Genomic DNA, 15,374 nt, shown 5'->3' with positions numbered 1-15,374 from the left:
GTGTTCCCTTTATTTTTTTGAGCAATGTACATCTACATGATGTATTGTTACACCACGTAGGAGCAGTATAGACCTAGTCTGTTCATTATATACATATACATGATGTATTGTTACACAGTGTAGGAGCAGTATAGACCTAGTCTGTTCATTATATACATCTACATGATGTATTGTTACACCATGTAGGAGCAGTATAGACCTCGTCTGTTCATTATATACATCTACATGATGTATTGTCACACCATGTAGGAGCAGTATAGACCTCGTCTGTTCATTATATACATCTACATGATGTATTGTTACACCATGTAGGAGCAGTATAGACCTAGTCTGTTCATTATATACATCTACATGATGTATTGTTACACCGTGTAGGAGCAGTATAGACCTAGTCTGTTCATTATATACATCTACATGATGTATTGTTACACCATGTAGGAGCAGTATAGACCTAGTCTGTTCATTATATACATCTACATGATGTATTGTTACACCATGTAGGAGCAGTATAGACCTAGTCTGTTCATTATATACATCTACATGATGTATTGTTACACCATGTAGGAGCAGTATAGACCTAGTCTGTTCATTATATACATCTACATGATGTATTGTTACACCAAAAATAAAGGGAAATTATATTATTTTATACTGATACAATTGCTCAGAGAAAGAGATATAGTTTAACATGTAATTCTCAAAAGGTAAGGGTCTGAATTATTGCCACCCGTGTTTTCAATACTCCAGCACCTTCCCATTGAGAGGATAACGACACTGAAATGTTTTATGAGATTAGAGAACACATTGGGTGGGATCTTAGACCATTCCTCCATACAGAATCTCTCCAGGTCCTTGATTTATTTTGTATGCGCTTATGGGACTGCCCTGTTCAATTCAAACCACAGGTTTTTAATGGAGTTCAAGTCCGAAGACTGAGATGGCCATTGAAAATGTTGATTTTGTTCCCAATGAACCATTTCTTTGTGGATGTTGATGTGTCTTGCTGGAAGATCCACTTATGGCCAAGTTTCAGCCTGCTAGCAGAGAGGTAACCAGGTTTTGGCCTAAAATATCCTGGTAGTCGGTAAAGTTTATTTATTTATTTTATTCCAACATTTTTGCTCATCTTTATCAAGGGTATCAATAACTAGGTGCTTATTTTGATATCTAGCTATTTGACTGAATCAGAAATAGAGATGTGGAGTAGATGGGGGCGGCAGCGTTGCCTAGTGGTTAGAGCGTTGGACTAGTAACCGGAAGGTTGCAAGTTCAAATCCCCGAGCTGACAAGGTACAAATCTGTCGTTCTGCCCCTGAACAGGCAGTTAACCCACTGTTCCTAGGCCGTCATTGAAAATAAAAATTTGTTCTTAACTGACTTGCCTAGTTAAATAAAGGTAAAAAAAAAAAATGTTGAGTTTGTTTTAAATTCTCAAAAAAAATCTGAACTAATCAAACAACACTTGTTGCTCTTTGTACGTGTTGATATAATATTCTTATTTAATAGAGAGGAAAAAAACGTTTCCCTAAACTGCTTTATAACATTATAATTCAATGAAGAAAGAAAAAAAGTTTTCCCTCCTCAACTGCGTTTCCTCCCTCCAGACAGCAGATGGCGATATGTGTCTTTCAGGCGATGTTTCTAGTGTGACGTATAATCTAGTGGACGGAACGCGTCTTCAACACCTGTAGCCACCTTGGTAGCTCGCTAGCCAACAAAGTCGGAACATTTAAGTTCTTTAGACAATTTCGTGGTTTATTTGCCACTATGATTTAAACATACTTATGTGGAAAAAACTAGCTAACCCATTTAATTTAATATTTACGTTGTAAGTCAACTAGCTGGCTGGGTAAGTTAGCACAAGGCTAGTCGCTAATGCTAACTAGCTATTATCCCCGACCATGAGCTCACTAAGCTACTCTCCTGATAAAGAAGAGGTCTGCTGGACGGAGAAAGAAACTCTCGTCAAAGAGGAGGAGGAAGAAAAGCCTGTTACAATACAAAAACAAGTAGAGGGTGAGGCTGTTACAGTGAAAGAAGAAGAGAAAGATGTTACAGTTAAAGAAGAGGAAGACGCCTTAAGAGTGAAAGTGGAGGATGATGTTACTGTGAAAGAGGAGGGGGAAGATGCAGTTTTTGGAGTGGAGAATGACGTGAAAGAAGATGAAGACGTGTTTGGAATGAAGGATGAAGAGGGGGAGATTACTGTCACATTAGAGGAGGAGGAAGAAGAGAAGCCTGGAGAACTGATTAACACCAGTAAATACAGTGAGTATTATCCTATAAAACAGGGGCATTGATCTGATTAACACCAATAAATACAGTGAGTACCATCTTATAAAACAAGGACATTGATCTGATTAACACCAGTAAATACAGTGAGTACTATCTTATAAAACGGGCACAAACTCTGCAGTTGTTGAACAAATGTTTGATTTTTTTAAATGGCATTCTACACTTGAATATGTTTTTGTACTGTAGGAATGTTCATGACTTCCTCCGGTTATTTAAAAATAAAACTTTTCCTGTTGAAAAGTGATATATAAATACAGTAAAGTAAAAATACACTAAAGGGAAACAAATAAATGTTTTGAGCTAAATAGTGTTTTTTTAGACAACTGCAAACTAGAAGGAGTGAGTGATGTCATAGTAAGGTATTCAAGGAGTTGGCTTGATGGGAAGTCGTGATGTCATCCAATAGGCGACAGATCTTCACGTGAATATTCATTATTCTTTTTAAAGTCATTCGTTCTCTCAAGTTGGTTGTTGCTAGAAAGCCATTTTAAAGCCTTGCCATAGACATTCAAGACGATTTAAGTCCAAACTGTAACTAGGTCACTCAGGAACATTCAATGTCATCTTGGTAACATATCTCCAGTGTAGATTTGGCGTTGTGGTTTAGGTTATTTTCCTGTTCGTACAGTTTTTTGTTTTCAGATCTCTGAAATGCTCTCTAACTACGTAACATTTAGTGTCGCCTTATATTACGCTGGAAAACAGTTTTCATGGCCACAGATCCTAAATCATTTCAGAGTACGCACTATTCAATGGTTCTAACCGAGTCACCGTAACTTGATTGACAACACCCAAATGGATACTGTCATTAACGTGGTTCTTCAATAATTACACATTCTTAATAGTGAGGCTGTTTAGTTAGTCACATGTTCAACTATCATCAGCTGATCCAGGAAATCATTTTCTGAATGACAGTCAAATGACAAACATCACGATGCAACAACAACCAATGTGCTTCTTCGTTCATTACTCTGGTAAAGACAGTTATGCCATGCTCCACGTTGGATCCAACATCCCTAACAAATTGATGTTTATGTGTTATTGTCTGCTTGATTTACAGTAGTGTCTCATTAGTCTGTCTGGACACAGAGATACTTTGCTCATAATGTGTAGAGAACTGTTCCTTGATGGATAGGCTATTGTACAACACACAGAGCTATTTTCCTTTATTCAGGACATTTAGAATGACAACACATTACAGAGTAGTCTAGTGGGATTATTCACAAAATGATCTGGTGATCAGGTTATAAAATGTCATGACAAAGACATTTAAGTTTCCATGTTTCACTTGAAATATTAAATGATTTATAGTCCTCAGTCTGTTGTTAGGTGAATGTATGGGTCATACAGTAGGTTTATGTTATTGTTAGGTGAAGATATGGGTCCTACAATGATATGCAACTTTTCAGGGAAGTTAGGAACCAATATACACAGGCAGTTAGGAAAGCTAAGGCTAGCTTTTTCAAACAGAAATGTGGATCCCGTTGTACAAACTCAAAAAAGTTTTGGGACACTGTAAAGTCCATGGAGAATAAGAGCACCTCCTCCCAGCTGCCCACTGCACTGAGGCTAGGAAACACTGTCACCACCGATAAATCCACTATTATTGAGAATTTCAATAAGCATTTTTCTACGGATGGCCATGCTTTCCACCTGGCTACCCCTACCCCGGCACCCCCCACAGCAACTCGCCCAAGCCCCCACCATTTCTCCTTCACCCAAATCCAGATAGCAGGTGTTCTGAAAGAGCTGCAAAATCTGGACCCCTACAAATCAGCGGGCTAAACAATCTGGACCCTCTCTTTCTAAAATTATCTGCCAAAATTGTTGCAACCCCTATTACTAGCCTGTTCAACCTCTCTTTCGTATCACCTGAGATTCCCAAAGATTGGAAAGCTGCCGCGATCATCCCCCTCTTCAAAGGGGGAGACACTCTAGACCCAAACTGCTACAGACCTATATCTAGCCGACCCTGCCTTTCTAAGGTCTTCGAAAGCCAAGTTAACAACAACAATTTTGAATCCCACCGTACCTTCTCCGCTATGCAATCTGGTTTCAGAGCTTGTCATGGGTGCACCTCAGCCACACTCAAGGTCCTAAACGATATCATAACCGCCATCGATAAGAGACATTACTATGCAGCCGTATTCATCGTCCTGGCCAAGACTTTCAACTCTGTCAATCACCACATTCTTATGGGCAGACTAAATAGCCTTGGTTTCTCAACTGACTGCCTCGCCTGGTTCACCAACTACTTCTCTAACATAGTTCAGTGTGTCAAATCGGAGGGCCTGTTGTCCGGACCTCTGGCAGTCTTTATAGGGGTGCCACAGGGTTCAATTCTCGGGCCGACTCTCTTCTCTGTATACATCAATGATGTCGCTCTTGCTGCTGGTGATTCTTTGATCCACCTCTATGTAACGGATGTGAAATGGCTAGCTAGTTAGCGGGTACGCGCTAGTAGCATTTCAATCAGTTACGTCACTTGCTCTGAAACTTTAAGTAGGGTTGCCCCTTGCTCTACAAGGGCCGTGGCCTTTGTGGAGCGATGGGTAACGATGCTTCGTGGGCGACCGTCGTTGATGTGTGCAGAGGGTCCCTGGTTCGCGCCCGTGTCGGGGCGAGGGGACGGTTTAAAGTTATTCTGTTACATCTACGCAGACGACACCATTCTGTATACTTCTGGCCCTTCTTTGGATACTGTGTTAACAAACCTCTAGATGAGCTTCAATGCCATACAACTCTCCTTCCGTGGCCTCCAACTGCTCTTAAATGCATGTAAAACTAAATGCATGCTCTTCAACCGGTCGCTGCCCGCACCTGCCCGCCCGTCCAGCATCACTACTCTGGACGGTTCTGACTTGGAATATGTGGACATCTATAAATACCTAGGTGTCTGGCTCGACTGTAAACTCTCATTCCAGACTCACATTAAGCATCTCCAATCCAAATTAAATCTAGAATTGGCTTCCTATTTCGCAACAAAGCATCCTTCACTCGTGCTGCCAAACATACCGTTGTAAAACTGACCATCCTACCGATCCTCGTCTTCGGCGATGTCATTTACAGAATAGCCCCCAGCACTCTACTCAACAAATTGGATGCAGTCTATCACAGTGCCATCCGTTTTGTCATCAAAGCCCCATATACTACCCAACACTGCGACCTGTACGCTCTCGTTGGCTTGCCCTCGCTTCATACTCATCGCCAAACCCATTGGCTCCAGGTCATCTACAAGTCTCTGCTAGGTAAAGCACTGCCTTATCTCAACTCACTGGTCACCATAGCAGCACCCACCCGTAGCATGCGCTCTAGCAGGTATATCTCACTAGTCACCCCCAAAGCCAATCCTCCTTTGGCCGCCTTTTCTTCCAATTTTCTGCTGCCAATGACTGGAACGAACTGCAAAAATCACTGAAGCTGGAGATTCATATATCCCTCACTAACTTTAAGCACCAGCTGTCTGAGCGGCTCACAGATCACTGCACCTGTACATAGCCCATCTGCCAATAGCCCATCCAACTACTTCATCCCCATACTGTATTTTTTTATTTCTTGCTCCTTTGCACCCCAGTATCTCTACTTGCACATTCATCTTCTGCACATCTATCATTCCAGTGTCTAATTGGTATATTGTAATTACTTTGCCACCATGGCCTATTTATTGCCTTACCTCCCTTATCTCACCTCATTTGCACATACTGTATATAGACTTTTCTATTGTGTTATTGACTGTATGTTTTGTTTATTCCATGTGTAACTCTGTTGTTGTATGTGTCGAACGTCTTTGCTTTATTCTTGGCCAGGTCGCAGTTGCTAATGAGAACTTGTTCTCAACTTGCCTGGTTAAATAAAGGTGAAAAAATAATAAATTAACAGTGGATTTCTGCTGTTGTGGGACTTTAACCATCTGTCTGACTTTGTCGATCACACAGGAGAGAGACGGGACTATCGTGGATTCTCTGGGGAGCCTCAACAACACTGTGAAGCTGACGAGGCAGAGAAGAGTCTCTCCACATCAAAACACCTCAATAAACAACAGCAGAGACCCACAGGAGAGAAATCTTACTGCTGCTCTGACTGTGGGAAACATTTCTCAAGATCAAATTCACTAAAAGTACATCTGAGAATTCACACTGGAGGGAAATCTCACTGGTGCTCTGACTGTGGGAAAGGATTCAACTCTACAATAGACCTTAAAATACATCATAGAATTCACACAGGCGAGAAATCTTATGGCTGTGATCAATGTGGGAAGAGTTTTTCTCAGCTTAAAACCCTGAAATCACACCAGAGAACACACACAGGAGAGAAACCTTATGGCTGTGATCAATGTGGGAAAAGTTTTACTGTGTCAAGCTCCTTGATAGTGCACCAGAGAACACACACAGGAGAAAAGCTTCACCATTGTTCTTTTTGTGGGAAAAGCTTTTCAACATCACACACCTTGAAGGTGCACCAGAGAATGCACACAGGAGAGAGACCTTATAGCTGTAATCAATGTGTGAAGTGTTTTTTTACATCTAGCAATCTGACTAAACACCAGAGAACACACACAGGAGAGAAACCATATAGCTGTAATCAATGTGGGAAGAGTTTTGCTCAATCTGGAGATCTGAAGGTACACCAGAGACTACACACAGGAGAGAAACCTTATGGCTGTGATCAATGTGGGAAGAGTTTTAATCAGTCAAGCAGCCTGATAGTACACCAGAGAACACACACAGGAGAGAAACCTTATGGCTGTGATCAATGTGGGAAGAGTTTTATTCAGTCAAGCAGCCTGATGGTACACCAGAGATCACACACAGGAGAGAAACCATATAGCTGTACTGAATGTGGGAAGAGTTTTGTTACATCTGGCTGTCTGATGACACACCAGAGAACACACACAGGAGAGAAATCTTATAGCTGTGATCAATGTGGGAAGAGTTTTACTCAGTTAAACAGCCTGGTATCACATCTGAGAACACACACAGGAGAGAGACCATATAGCTGTAGTCAATGTGGGAAGAGTTTTAATTGGCTTAACAGCCTGGTATCACACCAGAGAACACACACAGGAGAGAAGCCTCATAGCTGTAATCAATGTGACAAGAGATTCTCAGATAAAAGATATCTGATTAAACATCAGAAAATACATAGTTGAAGGAGTTGTTTCATGATGTCAATGTAATGTCACTATGTTTTTAATCATTTTTATTATGTCACAATGTGGAACCCTAAATGTTTGTTCAATTGATGTTCATTGTAAAGGGTTTAAACACTGTTTCCCATGCTTGTTCAATGAACCATAAACAATTAATGAACATGCACCTGTGGAACGGTCCTTAATTAAGACACTAACAGCTTAGAGACGGTAGGCAACTAAGGAGCGGCCTTTCTACTGAGTCTGAAAAACACCAAAAGAAAGATGCGCGGGGTCCCTGCTCATCTGTATGAACGTGCCTTAGGCATGCTGCAAGGAGGCATGAGGACTGCAGATGGGGCCAGGGCAATAAATTGCAATGTCCGTACTGTGAGACAGGGAGCTACAGGGAGACAGGGCGGACAGCTGATCGTCCTCGCAGTAGCAGTCCAGACTGTCCGCAATAGGCTGAGAGAGGCTGGACTGAGGGCTTGTAGGCCTGTTGTAAGGCAGGTCCTCACCAGACATCACCGGTAACAACGTCGCCTATGGGCACAAATCCACGGTCGCTGGACCAGACAGGACTGGCAAAAAGTGCTCTTCACTGACGGGTCGTGGTTTGTCTCACCAGGGGTGATGGTCGGATTCGCGTTTATCATCGAAGGAATGAGCATTACACCGAGGCCTGTACTCTGGAGCGGGATTGATTTGGAGGAGGAGGGTCCGTCATGGTCTTTGGCGGTGTGTCACAGCATCATCGGACTGAGCTTGTTGTCATTGCAGGGAAGACATCCTCCTTCCTCATGTGGTACCCTTCCTGCAGGCTCATCCTGCCATGACCCTCCAGCATGACAATGCCACCAGCCACACTGCTCGTTCTGTGTGTGATTTTCTGCAAGACAGGGATGTGTTCTGCCATGCCCAGCGAAGAGCCCGGATCTCAATCCCATTGAGCAATTGAGCACATCTGGGACCTGTTGAATCAGGGGGTGAGGGCTAGGGCCATTTCCCCCAGAAAATGTCAAGGAACTTGCTGGAAGAGTGGGGTAACATCACACAGCAAGAACTGGCAAATCTGGTGCAGTCCATGAGGAGGAGATGCACTGCAATTCCTAATGCAGCTGGTGGCCACACCAGATACTGACTGTGACTTTTGATTTTGACCTCCCTTTGTTCATGGACACATTATTCAATTTCTGTTAATCACATGTCTGTGGAACTTGTTCAGTTTGTCTCTCAGTTGTTGAATCTTGTTATGTTCGTACACATGTTAAGTTTGCTGAAAGTAAACGCAGTTGACAGTGAGAGGACGTTTCTTTTTTTGCTGAGTTTTTTTGTTGTCTTAAGGGGGAAAGTGTTACGAGCTTTGGTTTTTCCATTTATGTTTTGAGGTTGGACTTAAGCACATATAGCTCGTTAGCATGTAGGGTGCACTGATTGTCTCCTCCTTAGTCAGTATGTGTTACACCTGTGCTGGCTTGTCCATCTCGTTAATTGGAAGGCGTTTCACCTGAGCTGGCCCAGGTTCTATTGACGAGTGTCTGGCCCAGTGTTCCAGGTTCTATTTAAGAGTGTCTGGCCCAGTCCTCCAGGTTCTATTGAAGAGTGTCTGGCCCAGGTGCTATTTCAGGATGGCTTTAAATATAGGATGTATTTGTTGTCTTAAGGGGGAAAGTGTTACGAGCTTTGGTTTTTCCATTTATTTTTTGAGGTTGGACTTTAGCACATATAGCTCGTTAGCATGTAGGGTGCACTGATTGTCTCCTCCTTAGTCAGTATGTGTTACACCTGTGCTGGCTTGTCCATCTCGTTAATTGGAAGGCGTTTCACCTGAGCTGGCCCAGGTTCTATTGAAGAGTGTCTGGCCCAGTGTTCCAGGTTCTATTTAAGAGTGTCTGGCCCAGTCCTCCAGGTTCTATTTAAGAGTGTCTGGCCCAGGTGCTATTTCAGAATGGCTTTAAATATAGGATGTATTTGTTGTCTTAAGGGGGAAGGTGTTACAGGCTTTGGATTTTCCATTTATATTTTGAGGTTTGACGTTAGCGTGTATAGCTCGTTAGCACGTATTGGTTACACCTGTGCTGGCTTGTCCATCTCGTTAGTGGGAAGGTGTTTCACCTGAGCTGGCCCAGGTGCTATTTAAGAGTGTCTGGCCCAGTGCACCAGTTGTCTTGATAGATGTGGAGAGTCAACACCTTTAGTTGTTCCACCTTTTTGGTTTGCTTCCTGTCTTTAAGTTTGTTGTGGGTTTTAATTTTGTTTTCCTCTTCTTGGGAAGATTTAGTGGGTCTCATGGTGGGTGTCTTTTAGGTCCCAGTTGTTACTAGTCAACTTTCATTGGACACTGTGAGAGCAAAATTGCAAGATTATGTTATAATACATTTATTGCGTCAAATGGTTGTTTTATGCAACAGAATTGAGGGTTCTTAGAACTATTGTGTCTGTGTGTTCTACTGAGGATGGGCCTCTGGGAGATAACACTGACAGGAGATTTACAATGTCTTTTGGGTGATAAAACCTAAAGAGACCGCATTCCAGAGCATGAGTTAATGTTTCTGTTCTATATGGTACCAGGGAGAGATGACCCCAGGGCCAGACCCTGGTCTCTACACAAAGAGTATTGTTTTAAATCAGATACTGTCTGCTGAGAATAAGTATCTTTCATACAAATCTTAACCATGTGACCCGTTCTATACATCTATTGTTGGTCATGTAGGTTGAAAGGGGTGTATCTTGGCTGTAAAATACCTTTGTACTTTTGTCTCTGGGCTCTCAACGAATAGTCTAGGAGTGATTTGCCAACCAGATATCATTATCGTAGAGCACTCAATTGATTCGCTTTATATGTGTGCGTTGTATTGACCTGCTCCCTTATTAATAAGCGAATAAAGATTTAGTTTAAGAATAACTCTGACTTCTGTGATAAGTTTGTCTCCTCAATTGACATTAAAGAAATTAACAACCACATTTGGCGATGGGAATGTGAATCTTGACTTGGTGACCACTCCTGATGACCTGGGTAAATCGTGCACGAGGGATCCCTCAAATTTGGGATCCCAGGGGAGACCACACTTAGGGAACGGAGCAGATGGACCCATCTTTGATCTGAGAGGCAGCGAGCCGAGTGGATACCACATCTCAAACGTAGTTTAAACAAGAAAGAGGTAAGCGAAACACGCAAAGTGGAGTTTCTAGAAAAGCCTTGTAGGCTCTGAGTGTGTATTCCTGTGTGGAGGTGTAAATAGGGTCCAGTCAGGAGGTTCTGAGTGTGTATTCCTGTGTGGAGGTGTAAACAGGGCCCAGTCAGGAGGTTCTGAGTGTGTATTCCTGTGTGGAGGTGTAAACAGGGCCCAGTCAGCGATCTGTGTGAATTGGATGAAAACTAGAATCTGTGTTTCCTAGTTAAGACCATGTATGATATAGTATAAGATAGTAAGGTGTACCTGTAATTATTTTAAACCTGCACCCCATTTTAGAAGTATTGAAAGATGTAAATGTATGAGTTGCATTATCCTAGGAACTAACCATGAGATAACATTGTGAAAATATTCCTGCAGGTAAAAATATTGTTGAAAAACAACTAATTGATTATGTATGTTTGGGAATAGCATTGTGTGACTGGTATGAGAGTTACGTGACTGATATGAGAGGTGTGACTGTGATATGTCAGTTGTGTGACTGAGTCTTAATCAGAAGTTTAGATAGTAACATAGAGGTCTATAGTTCCTCCTAGAGGTCTATAGTTCCTCCTAGAGGTCTATAGTTCCTCCTAGAGGTCTATAGTTCCTCCTAGAGGTCTATAGTTCCTCCTAGAGGTCTATAGTTCCTCCTAGAGGTCTATAGTTCCTCGTATGGAAATATGCTTAATCAGATGATTGACATGTGGATAATAAGCTTTGATATAACGTTATCTTGGGGTTCTGTTCCTTCTCTGCCATCATAGAGTATCACAGGGTGGTATTGAGAGGGGATGATAGTTTAGAAAGCAGCGGAAGGTCTATAGTTCCTGGGAGGCTTGATTTTGCCGAGGTCTCTGGGAGGTTAGAGAACCATTGAATTCCGTTCATTGTCCGGGAAACAGAAGTTTATGCCACCAGCCAAACGTATATTTTGGGGGTTCTGCTGGGAGTATGTTTGGAGAGCTGCTTCGTAGCTATGGAGAGTCCTAGAAAAAGCAAATAGAATGGTACACCGACACAGTCCAAATAACTTCAATATTTCGGCTATTTTGACTAGCAAGCTACCAAGGTGTCTGACTAGCTGTTGATGTTGAAGAAGCGTCCCGTCCACTAGATTATACGTCACAGTGGCAGGATCAACTGAAAGACGCACATCGCCATCTGCTGACTGGAGTTGGTATCGCAGTTGAGAAAATACTTTGACAAAAAGCTAAAAAGCGACTGCCTCTAAAAACCAACGATACCCTTTGAAAACGGGCGATGTGGCCTCAGAATATAAATAATGATGTACAATAAAAACATACATTAAAAATGAATCATAGGTAAACTAACAACATTGTAGACTTGATGCTAAATACAGATTTTTCAGCTTTTTTTTTTTTTTTTTTTTTTACCTTTATTTAACTAGGCAAGTCAGTTAAGAACAAATTCTTATTTTCAATGACGGCCTAGGAACAGTGGGTTAACTGCCTGTTCAGGGGCAGAACGACAGATTTGTACCTTGTCAGCTCGGGGATTTGAACTTGCAACCTTCCGGTTACTAGTCCAACGCTCTAACCACTAGGCTACCCTGCCGCCCCAGTGTGTATATCGTATCCACTTAGTTATGTTAGGAAGTTTGCCATCTTTATGACCGGCCCTGGTAACTTCACCCCAAATTCTCTTCTCCCCAGAACACAGTAACTTAACAACATAAGTGTTTTTCTGACATTTTGGGGAAATGTAAGGGAAAATAAAAAATACAGCCGTAGCAGAGCCCCAAGTCCCATGGGGACGTCCTCGAGGGCGTGGATGTTCTCCCCATCAAAGGCCAGCGGGATTTCACTCTCATGGTGAAATGGATTTCCGCCGATGTGCAGTAAAGGAGTGAAGAGCGGTGAAATCTGTGTCAACAAAAGTAAGAAAAGATTAATACACATACAATTAACAAAGAACAAAAATGTTAAGCTGTAGTTTTATATAAGCATGCACACCTATGGACGTCACTTCCTCTTGAATTTGCAGACGTGTTGCTGTGCGTTTTGTTGCCAACCTTACTTTCCTAGCTGACAACTTTACATTTTTTACTTTTATATTTTTAGTTTTTCCATCACAACTTTTTCCCCTCATTCAACTTTTTCATTCCGGACGCTTTATCTTTTTATTTATTTATTTTATTTTACCGTTATTTTACCAGGTAAGTTGACTGAGAACACGTTCTCATTTGCAGCAACGACCTGGGGAATAGTTACAGGGGAGAGGAGGGGGATGAATGAGCCAATTGTAAACTGGGGATTATTAGGTGACCATGATGGTTTGAGGGCCAGATTGGGAATTTAGCCAGGACACTGGGGTTAACACCCCTACTCTTACGATAAGTGCCATGGGATCTTTAATGACCTCAGAGAGTCAGGACACCCGTTTAACGTCCCATCCGAAAGACGGCACCCTACACAGGGCAGTGTCCCCAATCACTGCCCTGGGGCATTGGGATATTTTTTTTTTTAGACCAGAGGAAAGAGTGCCTCCTACTGGCCCTCCAACACCACTTCCAGCCGCATCTGGTCTTCCATCCCGGGACTGACCAGGACCAACCCTGCTTAGCTTCAGAAGCAAGCCAGCAGTGGTATGCAGGGTGGTATGCTGCTGGCAATCTGGACATGGTTCGTCAGTACTTTCAACAGCCGAAGCTAAGTAGTAACATTAACATGATGTCTTTTAATTGCAGTCGCTGTACTCATAATATACAGGAGAACGATCGCCTTACGGCGAGGATAGCGGTGCTACTACAAGCCCAGCTTCAGACGCAATCGTTAGGCAAGGGTAATTTCAGTGTAGGAAAGGAAGAAACAGCGTCTGTGCCACCAATAAGTACAGATACTAACGTTAGTATAAATTCCCTCGCACAGTCCCCGCAGCCGGACAACTTTCTCATGGCTTCTGGAGGGAAATGCTGTAGGAATGCTCAACTGGTGTCCCTCATTCAGCCGACAGAAACTTTCAACCGGTTTTCCCCCTTAAGTAGCGAATCGGAGTCTGAGGCCGAGTTTTCTCTTGTCTCTACTCCTCCCGTTACGGGGTCTGAGACGCCGAAGGCTCCCACCATTAGCTCTGACAAATTGAAAACCCTAGTCATTGGCGACTCCATTACCCGCAGTATTAGACTTAAAACGAATCACCCAGCGATCATACACTGTTTACCAGGGGGCAGGGCTACCGACGTTAAGGCTAATCTGAAGATGGTGCTGGCTAAAGCTAAAACTGGCGAGTGTAGAGAGTATAGAGATATTGTTATCCACGTCGGCACCAACGATGTTAGGATGAAACAGTCAGAGGTCACCAAGCTCAACATAGCTTCAGCGTGTAAATCAGCTAGAAAGATGTGTCGGCATCGAGTAATTGTCTCTGTCCCCCTCCCAGTTAGGGGGAGTGACGAGCTCTACAGCAGAGTCTCACAACTCAATCACTGGTTGAAAACTGTTTTCTGCCCCTCCCAAAAGATAGAATTTGTAGATAATTGGCCCTCTTTCTGGGACTCACCCACAAACAGGACCAAGCCTGACCTGCTGAGGAGTGACGGACTCCATCCTAGCTGGAGGGGTGCTCTCATCTTATCTACCAACATAGACATGGCTCTAACTCCACAATGAAATAGGGTGCAGGCCAGGCAGCAGGCTGTTAGCCAACCTGCCAGCTTAGTGGAGTCTTTCACTAGCATAGTCAGTGTAGTCAGCTCAGCCATCCCCATTGAGACTGTGTCTGTGCCTCGACCTAGGTTGGGCAAAACTAAACATGGCGGTGTTCGCCTTAGCAATCTCATTAGGATAAAGACCTCCTCCATTCCTGCCATTATTGAAAGAGATCGTGATACCTTAAATACAAGTAAAACTAAATGCATGCTCTTCAACCGATCGCTGCCTGCACCTGCCCGCCTGTCCAGCATCACTACTCTGGACGGCTCTGACTTAGAATATGTGGACAACTACAAATACCTAGGTGTCTGGTTAGACTGTAAACTCTCCTTCCAGACTCACATCAAGCATCTCCAATCCAAAGTTAAATCTAGAATCGGCTTCCTATTCCGCAACAAAGCATCCTTCACTCATGCTGCCAAACATACCCTTGTAAAACTGACCATCCTACCAATCCTCGACTTCGGTGATGTCATTTACAAAATAGCCTCCAAAACCCTACTCAATAAATTGGATGCAGTCTATCACAGTGCCATCCGTTTTGTCACCAAAGCCCCATATACTACCCACCACTGCGACCTGTACGCTCTCGTTGGCTGGCCCTCGCTTCACACTCGTCGCCAAACCCATTGGCTCCAGGTCATCTACAAGACCCTGCTAGGTAAAGTCCCCCCTTATCTCAGCTCGCTGGTCACCATAGCAACGCCCACCCGTAGCACGCGCTCCAGCAGGTATATCTCTCTGGTCACCCCCAAAACCAATTCTTCCTTTGGCCGCCTCTCCTTCCAGTTCTCTGCTGCCAATGACTGGAACGAACTACAAAAATCTCTGAAACTGGAAACACTTATCTCCCTCACTAGCTTTAAGCACCAGCTGTCAGAGCAGCTCATAGATTACTGCACCTGTACATAGCCCATCTATAATTTAGCCCAAACAACTACCTCTTTACCTACTGTGTTTATTTATTTTGCTCCTTTGCACCCCATTATTTCTATCTCTACTTTGCACCTTCTTCCACTGCAAACCAACCATTCCAGTGTTATTTTTTTTACTTGCTATATTATATTTACTTCGCCACCATGGCCTTTTTATATATTTTTT

General features: G+C 43.0%; 3 protein-coding genes across 5 annotated transcripts in view; 1 reads left to right on the top strand and 2 right to left on the bottom strand.

The window, feature by feature from the left end:
* The window catches only part of LOC129839064 (zinc finger protein OZF-like), a 442,535-nt gene that overhangs the window by 211,747 nt on the left and 215,414 nt on the right, over positions 1-15,374 (bottom strand). The window lies entirely within an intron of this gene.
* On the top strand, positions 1,678-10,331 carry LOC129839058 (zinc finger protein OZF-like). The gene is made up of 2 exons (XM_055906326.1): positions 1,678-2,268; positions 6,231-10,331. Exons 1-2 carry the CDS (start codon positions 1,902-1,904, stop codon positions 7,442-7,444), a joined length of 1,581 nt encoding a protein of 526 aa, XP_055762301.1. The 5' UTR covers positions 1,678-1,901; the 3' UTR covers positions 7,445-10,331.
* LOC129839096 (putative zinc finger protein 137) overlaps positions 7,292-15,374 on the bottom strand; it is a 24,275-nt gene continuing 16,192 nt past the window's right edge. For all 3 annotated transcript variants that reach the window (XR_008756974.1, XR_008756975.1, XM_055906372.1), the window contains one exon: positions 7,292-12,485. Coding sequence is in view for 1 of the 3 variants with exons in the window: in XM_055906372.1 (XP_055762347.1) it covers positions 12,207-12,485 (279 nt within the window). In the remaining 2 variants the exon portion in view is untranslated. The remainder of the gene's footprint in view (positions 12,486-15,374) is intronic.

Source organism: Salvelinus fontinalis, chromosome 40, assembly GCF_029448725.1.
Source record: "Salvelinus fontinalis isolate EN_2023a chromosome 40, ASM2944872v1, whole genome shotgun sequence".
Classification (NCBI taxonomy): Eukaryota; Metazoa; Chordata; class Actinopteri; order Salmoniformes; family Salmonidae; genus Salvelinus; species Salvelinus fontinalis.
The sequence above is the reverse complement of the archived record's forward strand: the minus strand, read 5'-3'. Positions and strand labels throughout refer to the sequence as shown.

Excerpts from the sequence above, each read along its gene's own strand:
- LOC129839058 (XM_055906326.1), top strand. The coding sequence starts at position 1,902 with ATGAGCTCACTAAGCTACTCTCCTGATAAAGAAGAGGTCTGCTGGACG. Across the intron at positions 2,269-6,230 it reads GATTAACACCAGTAAATACA|GAGAGAGACGGGACTATCGT; the intron begins GTGAGTATTATC and ends TCGATCACACAG.